Source organism: Salmo salar, chromosome ssa02 (assembly GCF_905237065.1).
Source record: "Salmo salar chromosome ssa02, Ssal_v3.1, whole genome shotgun sequence".
Classification (NCBI taxonomy): Eukaryota; Metazoa; Chordata; class Actinopteri; order Salmoniformes; family Salmonidae; genus Salmo; species Salmo salar.
Genome location: NC_059443.1, coordinates 13,918,103 through 13,928,487, shown reverse-complemented (window position 1 = coordinate 13,928,487; position 10,385 = coordinate 13,918,103). Strand labels below are relative to the sequence as shown.

The following is a 10,385-nucleotide window of genomic DNA, read 5'->3' as shown; positions in this document are numbered from 1 at the left end:
TAGGCTATAGGCCTAGGCTGTCATCAAGGCAAATGGTGGCTACTTTGAAGAATCTCAAATATAAAATATATTTTGATTTGTTTAACTTTTTTGGTTACTACATGATTCCATATGTGTCATTTCATAGTTTTGATGCCTTCACCATTATTCTACAATGTAGAATTCTATCATGTAGAAAATAGTAAAAATAAAGAAAAAACCCTGGAATGAGTAGGTGTGTCCAAACTCTTGACTGGTGCTGTATTTGGAAATGTGTATATATATATATATATATATATATATTTAATTTTATTCTCTTAGGTTATAGGTTTAGGCTATTGTAACGCTGAATTGACCAGTAATATTGCTGTGAGGTAGCAAACATAACCCATCAGTGCAGCACAGTAGGCATGCTATCTCCCTCTGGTCCCTATACATTTGATAAAGGACATGTGTTATGCAGCAATAGGTCTTACCTCAAATAGCCTAACCAAACTATCACAGCAGCCTATAAACATAAGGATATTAGCCCGTCATTGTGATGTCAAAGTTTATCATTGTAGGCAGCAGGTTGGCCTAAACGGCATGACATGGATAAGGACTTTATGCCAGATCATGTTCTAGGAATTGTATTCTAGTAAAATGCATTGTTATACAATTCTGTCTATTCATTTGCATTGGTATGTTTACATTTGTTTGCAGCGTTTTCATTCGCTGGACTGGGCTCACTCTTTTCACACCTAGAGATGTAACATAACACTTTGTATTTCGACACCACTGCTGCTCTCGTATTGCCCATGATACATTAGAGAATACGATTGTAATCTCTTCGTAATCTGAAGACAGACGCTAAATCCTTCTATTTAAATTGCTTTAAACCTATGAATAGCCTCGCTCTCAGATGAGAGCATCATAGCCGACAAACATCGTAATATTCCTCGATTAGAACGAGGTGTCTCCCAAGGCGGACGGTATTCGGTCCGTCCACCTATGGTCTGGCAGGTTTTTGCCTAGACTACGGATAAAATGTGGGATGAAGTTGATCCGTCTGCGCCGGTTAAGTATGGCGCTGTCATAGCGGTCACAGTGATCTGTAAGTCATGGCCTTTGTTTTTCATTGTACTATTTTAAGCGTGTTTGTTACAATGAAATAACCAAGTAAAAAAATATAGAATAGACTTTGAATGAAATGTGAAGGCGGGGCAAGGAAATCACTCAGAATATTAAATCGATTTAACGGTTTAAAGAAAAGGCTCTAAAAATAATTTTCATTCTCTATTATCATTCAACTTGGTTTGTCTTTTTGTCTCTCTTATTATTGTTTTATTAGAGAGAGCGATAACTTTGTTGTTATTTTGAATATTAAACAGACAATAACAAAATTGGTTGTGTTAATTCTAATTTGTGAAGAACACTTACTAAATTTGCCAGCGTATATTTATGCTCTCTTTGCAGAAATCTGTTATTAAGATGTTATCTTGATGTTATTCAATGTTTTTTAACAGTTCTTTATCACAAAAATATCCCAGCTCTTAATATCAAGTGCACAGTTAACTCCTATTCATACATTCCAGGAGCATGTTAAAATGCTCAGAGTTTCTGTCAGTCCACCCAGAAAAATTTGATTTTAAGAGACATACATTGCCTCCTCCAAAAACACATCATCAGCTCAGACATCAGAGCTTCACTGTCAGAGATCTAGTCCGTATTTCTGGTCGCCATCCTATTTTGCTCTCAAATTAACCCACTACACTCTTAGAAAAAAAGGGTTCCAAAAGGGTTCTTCGGCTGTCCCCATACAATAACTATTTTTGGTTCCATTTAGAACCATTTTAGGTTTTAGGTAGAACACTTTTGGGTTCCATATAAAACCATCTGTAGAAAGGGTTCTAAATGGAACCCAAAGGGTACTACCTGGAAGAAGAACCGAATAACCTTTTTTAGAAAAAAAGGTGCTATTTAAGTGTGCAGCTTTCAAGCGATAATGTGGGAGGGAATCAATTCTTTCCATGTTTGTTGCACTGCCAGGCGTTGTTCTGTTGAGAAAATGGATTGCTGGGGGTGTGTGTCAATCTTCAGTCCAATTACGTGGCAAGACGGTATTGGTCACCGGTGCCAACACCGGCATTGGCAAGGAAACGTGCCGTGACATGGCACGTAGAGGTATGGCACAATCACATTATGTAGCTATGTACACAATGTCACAAGTGTGTGTGTGTCATACTGTAAAGACACAGTTTGACCTACTTTAAGGCAGGGTGTTAAATTGCTGCCTTCGACCATCCCATCCCAGGAAAGGGTTGCAATACTGGGAGCAAGGTACCCTACTCTTTGGACAGGATGTGCGATGTGGGGGGATGGCGTGTGTTGTGTATTTGTGCCTTCTCTAACTGACTTTGGGGTGCTGTAGGGGCGCGGGTGGTGATGGCATGCCGGGACCTGACACGGGCTGCGAGGGCGGCGGACGAGATTCGTCAGACCACGGGGAACAGCAACATCGTTGTGCGGCACCTGGACCTGGCCTCTATGTACTCTGTCAGAGAGTTGGCCAAAGAGTTCACTGCCAGTGAGGATCGCCTAGATATACTCATCAACAACGCCGGTGAGCATCAGCAACCACTGGAACAGCCATGTCTGGATGGGAAGCTGGCTCTATGGCTTCAGCAACCACTGGAACAGCCATGTCTGGGCCCAGATTCACAAAACATCTCAGAGGGAAAAGTGCTGATCTAGGATATTGTTTTCTTCCTTTTAGATCATAACAAATAAGATTACATGGACCGGGGCGACCTGATCCTAGATTAACACTCTTACTCTGAGACGCTTTGTTAATACGGGCCTAGAATGAGAAGCTGGCTCTATGGCATTATGACTGATAAGGATGGTTGATTCCAGTTATATAGCGCTTCATCATGATGGTTGTCTCCATCAGGTGTGATGATGTGCCCTAAGTGGCTAACAGAGGACGGCTTCGAGACACAACTGGCTGTCAATCACCTCGGACACTTTCTACTGACCAATCTCCTTCTGGGGAAGCTCAAGAGCTCCGCCCCTAGCCGTGTGGTCAATGTGTCTAGCATTGCACACAAAGGGGGTAGACCGGCCTATTGGACTTTTTTCTGCCTTTCCATAATATAGGTGCCATGCAATGTAAAAAACAAAGTCTATTTCCCTACATCTAGGTAAGATCCAGTTTGATGATCTTTTCTTTGCCAAGAGGCCGTACAACTCCCTGGTCAGTTACAGGCAGAGCAAGCTGGCCAACATGCTATTCTCCAGAGAGCTGGCCAGAAGGTTGAAAGGTAAACAGAAATACCCTCGGTTGTCTTTGGTCTTGTGCACATTTATTACAACCATTACGACAACAATATTGTCACCAATAAGAGTTTTAATTGACTGTCAGGTAGGACTTTTCCCAGACACAGTGTAGAGGTGTAAAACACTGGGATCTGGTCCCCTGGTAGGTACGGGGGTGACGTCCTACAGCCTGCATCCCGGGGTGATCAGGACAGAGCTGACTCGCCACGTGGAGACCTGGTTCCCCATGCTGAGGGCCATCCTGTCAGCCCCCTCCATGCTCCTCATGAAGACCCCCACCCAGGGTGCCCAGACCTCCATCTACTGTGCTGTCACCCCAGGACTGGAGCAGAAGTCTGGCAGCTACTTCAGGTAAGCTCTGTGGTGAAGGTAGTGCTGGATAGGACATGGACATCAAGTATTTTATTGTTTTCAATTGTTGTCAAGTTTGTTTAGCTCCGGCTTGTAACGTGTTATTTGTGTGTGTGTGTGTGTCTGTGTGTGTCTCAGTGACTGTGCCATGACGGAGACCGCCCCAGAGGGGAGGGATGATGCGGTGGCCAAGAGGCTTTGGAAGGAGAGTGCCCGTCTGGTGGGTTACATAGAGACTGAACAACCCCCTCCACCTGAAAACCATAGAGAAAGACTGAACACCCCCTCCATTTGAAAACTATAGAGAAGACTGAACACCCCCCTCAATCTGAAAACTATAGAGAAAGACTGAACAACCCCCTCCATCTGAAAACCATAGAGAAAGACTGAACACCCCCCTCCATCTGAAAACTATAGAGAAAGACTGAACACCCCCTCCATCTGAAAACTACAGAGAAAGACTGAACAACCCCCTCCATCTGAAAACCATAGAGAAAGACTGAACACCCCCTCCATCTGAAAACTATAGAGAAAGACTGAACAACCCCCTCCACCTTCAAACTATAGAGAAAGACTGAACAACCCCCTCCATCTGAAAACCATAGAGAAAGACTGTACAACCCCCTCCATCTGAAAACCATAGAGAAAGACTGAACACCCCCTCCATTTGAAAACCATAGAGAAAGACTGAACACCCCGCTCCATCTGAAAACTATAGAGAAAGACTGAACAACCCCCTCCATCTGAAAACCATAGAGAAAGACTGAACACCCCCCTCCATCTGAAAACTTTAGAGAAAGACTGAACAACCCCCTCCACCTGAAAACCATAGAGGAAGACTGAACAACCCCCTCCATCTGAAAACCATAGAGAAAGACTGAACACCCCCCTCCACCTTCAAACCATAGAGAAAGACTGAACAACCCCCTCCACCTTCAAACCATAGAGAAAGACTGAACAACCCCCTCCATTTGAAAACCATAGAGAAAGACTGAACACCCCCCTCCACCTTCAAACTATAGAGAAAGACTGAACAACCCCCTCCACCTTCAAACTATAGAGAAAGACTGAACAACCTCCTCCACCTTCAAACCATAGAGAAAGACTGAACAACCCCCTCCATCTGAAAACCATAGAGAAAGACTGAACAACCTCCTCCACCTGAAAACCATAGAGAAAGACTGAACACCCCCCTCCACCTTCAAACTATAGAGAAAGACTGAACAACCTCCTCCACCTGAAAACTATAGAGAAAAACTGAACACCCCCCTCCACCTGAAAACCATAGAGAAAGACTGAACAACCTCCTCCATCTGAAAACCATAGAGAAAGACTGAACAACCCCCCCACCTTCAAACTATAGAGAAAGACTGAACAACCTCCTCCACCTGAAAACTATAGAGAAAGACTGAACACCCCCCTCCATCTGAAAACCATAGAGAAAGACTGAACAACCCCCTCCATCTGAAAACCATAGAGAAAGACTGAACAACCCCCTCCACCTTCAAACTATAGAGAAAGACTGAACACCCCCTCCACCTTCAAACTATAGAGAAAGACTGAACAACCCCCTCAATCTGAAAACTATAGAGAAAGACTGAACAACCCCCTCAATCTGAAAACTATAGAGAAAGACTGAACAACCCCCTCCACCTGAAAACCATAGAGAAAGACTGAACAACCCCCTCCACCTTCAAACTATAGAGAAAGACTGAACAACCCCCTCCATCTGAAAACTGGGAACTCATGAACTTAGGACAGCCCCAACCCTCTCTGACAAACAGCATCAACAGATTGGACGACTGATACCAAGGAATCCTCAAGCCTCTCAATATAAAAGAAACCTGTAAGGAGTCTTCAAAAAGACATGCATGGGTGATGTATAGTTACCAGGTTGGGGCGTCCATGCTTACCTTGGACATTGCAGACTGAAAGACTAACAGACCTGTAGGAACTCAACTCAGGACAAAAAGTCCTTTCACCTCACTATGCTGGAGATCAGATATCCAATAAATTATTTGGAGCATCCATCGCTAGTCATTCTTGTAGAATTCTGGCCCCTGTTAACAGGGGCGTCATGTACCCCCAAAATCTGAGGTTTTACAGGGGGATCATGTACCCCAAAAATCTGAGGTTTAACAGGGGCGTCATATACCCCATAAATCTAAGGTTTAACAGGGGTCCCATGTACCCCAAAAATCTGAGAGGGCACAAAGTATGTGAGGATGGCTGGGGGAGTGGTTGGATAATTTAGCAATTTTCAAACACCTGAAACAGCTTTTTCCTACAATCTAGAGCCATGATCATTATGCTTAATTTTATGTTAAAAATCTGTATATTTTTCTGCATATCTAAGCATACTTTTTGAACTGTCTGTATCCTCCTGACTGGTGGTTCTTTTTTTAAAGAAACTAAATATTATTCTCTACATCTCTGCCAAAAATCTGGGTAAAAGATTGAAAGGAATGTGAGTCTTATTCAGTACATTTAATAATTCCTCTCTTTTCTAAAGTCTACCAACCTTGCCAGCACACATGCCAGCTAAGATAGTTAGACAAGCTAGCTACTCTAACTTGATTGATAGCCTGAAATGGCTTCTTTATAGCTAGTTGTGAGGTTGGGAGATTGGGAACCTATCTGGGCTAGCTAAAGCCAACTTCAGAAAATTGCTAGGAGGCTATTTATTTTTTATTTATAAAAACAGGACTCATCTGAGGGGCACGTGCCCCTGTGCCCCCTATGGGCATTATACCTCTGCCTGATAATATGAATGTCAGTTGAGAGTGTTGTACTTGATAGCTTAGTACATTGGGGTGAATATTACACTGGTGATCATGCATTTAATGCAGTTTAACACAGAGTGTCATGTTTATGAAATAAGCAGGTAAATAGTATATTTGATCATTAGAGATTGCAGGTAATTATTGCCAAGTATTCACCTGGTTATTTCCTGAGGGCACTGTAAAAGCATGTTTATCCTAAATGTTCTCTGTAAAGAGTAGTTGTCTTTTAGAATTCACTCCTGAAACAGGAAACTACTGATGGTCATTCTGCTTTTCAAGGAAGGATCATCTTCAAGGTCATTTTGCAACGTAGCAACAAGGACAGTCTCAAATAAAATGTTAGCTTTGTTTCTGTTGTTACCTTAATTTGAATAACAAAAATGTGTTTTGGTCAAACTGTATAAATGTGATTCTCTTATTCCATCTGTAAAGGTTTTCTGCCATGCAGTGAGTAGGAGTAACCAGCAGAGGGTAATGTGTCCATTATAATTGAGCCACCAGAGAGCAGTGTAGTCCACTTACCACGCAGTCAGCACCCTACAGCCTCTTTCCAGGATTGCCGATACTGAGTAGTAACTGAATTGTTTTAAACTTACTACTCAGGTGTCCTGTCATGTTCCCAATGAATCATATTTTTACAATGGTGACAACCAACCTCTCAAATATAATTTCTCAATATCCAATATTGTTCCAAGCAGTTCACATCCAGAGACCCATAAAAAGTGTGAAATTGTTTTGTATTGTGGGAAAGGGGGTTAATTTCATAAGCTATGATTGTCTAAAAATATCAGTGTCAGAGAAATTATTTTACAACAAGTGCTTTGAAATAAAGAAGCTGAGACACACACTATACCACCATAAGTATATGACATTCATAGTGTCTAATAGACTCTACTATAAGGGTTTGCAATAATGTTAGGAGTCAGTAAACATGCTGTCCTTATAGACCTAATGGTTCAGTAGACATGCTGTGGTTATAGGTCTAATGGTTCAGTAAACATGCTGTCCTTATATACCTAATGGTTCAGTAGACATGCCTACCTTATATACCTAATGGTTCAGTAGACATGCTGTGGTTATAGGTCTAATGGTTCAGTAGACATGCTGTCCTTATATACCTAATGGTTCAGTAGACATGCTGTGGTTATAGGTCTAATGGTTCAGTAGACATGCTGTCCTTATAGACCTAATGGTTCAGTAGACATGCTGGGGTTATAGGCCTAATGGTTCAGTAGACATGCCTACCTTATATACCTAATGGTTCAGTAGACATGCTGTCCTTATAGACCTGATGGTTCAGTAGACATGCTGTCCTTATAGGCCTAATGGTTCAGTATACATGCTGTCCTTATAGGCCTAATGGTTCAGTAGACATGCTGTCCTTATATACCTAATGGTTCAGTATACATGCTGTCTTTATAGGCCTAATGGTTCAGTAGACATGCTGTCCTTATAGGCCTAATGGTTCAGTAAACATGCTGTCCTTATAGGCCTAATGGTTCAGTAGACATGCTGTCCTTAAAGACCTGATGGTTCAGTAGACATGCTGTCCTTATAGGCCTAATGGTTCAGTATACATGCTGTCCTTATATACCTAATGGTTCAGTATACATGCTGTCCTTATAGGCCTAATGGTTCAGTATACATGCTGTCCTTATATACCTAATGGTTCAGTAGACATGCTGTCCTTATAGGCCTAATGGTTCAGTATACATGCTGTCCTTATAGGCCTAATGGTTCAGTATACATGCTGTCCTTATATACCTAATGGTTCAGTAGACATGCTGTCCTTATAGGCCTAATGGTTCAGTATACATGCTGTCCTTATATACCTAATGGTTCAGTAGACATGCTGTCCTTATAGGCCTAATGGTTCAGTATACATGCTGTCCTTATATACCTAATGGTTCAGTAGACATGCTGTGGTTATAGGTCTAATGGTTCAGTAGACATGCTGTCCTTATATACCTAATGGTTCAGTAGACATGCTGTGGTTATAGGTCTAATGGTTCAGTAGACATGCTGTCCTTATAGACCTAATGGTTCAGTAGACATGCTGGGGTTATAGGCCTAATGGTTGAGTAGACATGCCTACCTTATATACCTAATGGTTCAGTAGACATGCTGTCCTTATAGACCTGATGGTTCAGTAGACATGCTGTGCTTATTGGCCTAATGGTTCAGTATACATGCTGTCCTTATAGGCCTAATGGTTCAGTAGACATGCTGTCCTTATATACCTAATGGTTCAGTATACATGCTGTCTTTATAGGCCTAATGGTTCAGTAGACATGCTGTCCTTATAGGCCTAATGGTTCAGTAAACATGCTGTCCTTATAGGCCTAATGGTTCAGTAGACATGCTGTCCTTAAAGACCTGATGGTTCAGTAGACATGCTGTCCTTATAGGCCTAATGGTTCAGTATACATGCTGTCCTTATAGGCCTAATGGTTCAGTAGACATGCTGTCCTTATATACCTAATGGTTCAGTAGACATGCTGTCCTTATAGGCCTAATGGTTCAGTATACATGCTGTCCTTATAGGCCTAATGGTTCAGTATACATGCTGTCCTTATATACCTAATGGTTCAGTAGACATGCTGTCCTTATAGGCCTAATGGTTCAGTAGACATGCTGTCCTTATAGGCCTAATGGTGAAGACCCTTGAACTGAGAGTCAGTAAGCAGATGACAGCTCTGTCTTCCACTAAAGAGCTGATCTTATTAAGCTATAGCAGAGACTTATGACAGCAACATGTGACCTCTCACAGCTGGTAAGTAAACAGCAACTTAGAGAGGTCACATGTTACAGGATGTCACAGGTCAGTGGTAGGACAAACATTGCTAAGGTTTCCACATAGACTGATCTTGTTGCTAAAATTGATGAAAATCTAAAAATGAACATACAAGTTCCCCTAAATGTTAGTTCGGAAAAGACCAGCTATCTCTTTGACAACCTCTGTCCTGTAGAGTCTGCGAGCTATACTCAGTTGAATATCGACTCATCTGGACTGCCACTGGAGACACTGTAAAAGCTATTATCTTTTATATCCATTGGACATTACATTCCCAATGTCACTATTCTCAGACATATCGAACATCCTCATTCAGGACCCTGGACAGAAAGACCCACATACCTTAATGACCTGGATCAATGACTGAGTGCCAGGGTGGAGTCTCTCAACACACACACACACACTGAAAAGCCTGGAATGGGATAATGCATCCTGTTGGTGTGGGAACATTGATCAGGCCAGACAGTCTGGGTATTAGTGGGGGTAATGGGTACGGCACCAGCCTTCCTCTTTACCGGTTCACTTACCGGTCATTTTTACAAACTCCTGTCTCCCCCCTATCATACCCCTGTCTCCCCCCTGTCATACCCCTGTCTCCCCCCTATCATATCCCTGTCTCCCCCCTATCATACCCCTGTCTCCCCCCTATCATACCCCTGTCTCCCCCCTATCATACCCCTGTCTCCCCCCTATCATACCCCTGTCTCCCCCCATCATACCCCTGTCTCCCCCTATCATACCCCTGTCTCCCCCTATCATACCCCTGTCTCCCCTATCATACCCCTGTCTCCCCCTATCATACCCCTGTCTCCCCCTATCATACCCCTGTCTCCCCTATCATACCCCTGTCTCCCCCTATCATACCCCTGTCTCCCCCTATCATACCCCTGTCTCCCCCTATCATACTCCTGTCTCCCCCTATCATACCCGTCTCCCCCTATCATACCCCTGTCTCCCCTATCATACTCCTGTCTCCCCTATCATACCCCTGTCTCCCCCTATCATACCCCTGTCTCCCCCTATCATACCCCTGTCTCCCCCTATCATACCCCTGTCTCCCCCTATCATACCCCTGTCTCCCACCTATCATACCCCTGTCTCCCCCTATCATACCCCTGTCTCCCCCTATCATACCCCTGTCTCCCCCTATCATACCCCTG

The 10,385-nt window shown here is 43.0% G+C and overlaps 1 protein-coding gene across 1 annotated transcript; it reads left to right on the top strand.

The window, feature by feature from the left end:
• Nucleotides 1-761: 761 nt before the first annotated feature.
• Nucleotides 762-7,281, top strand: LOC106593045 (retinol dehydrogenase 12). The gene is made up of 7 exons (XM_014184388.2): nt 762-1,072; nt 2,008-2,142; nt 2,390-2,581; nt 2,912-3,073; nt 3,162-3,281; nt 3,444-3,648; nt 3,787-7,281. Exons 1-7 carry the CDS (start codon nt 1,006-1,008, stop codon nt 3,941-3,943), a joined length of 1,038 nt encoding a protein of 345 aa, XP_014039863.1. The 5' UTR covers nt 762-1,005; the 3' UTR covers nt 3,944-7,281.
• Nucleotides 7,282-10,385: the final 3,104 nt, after the last annotated feature.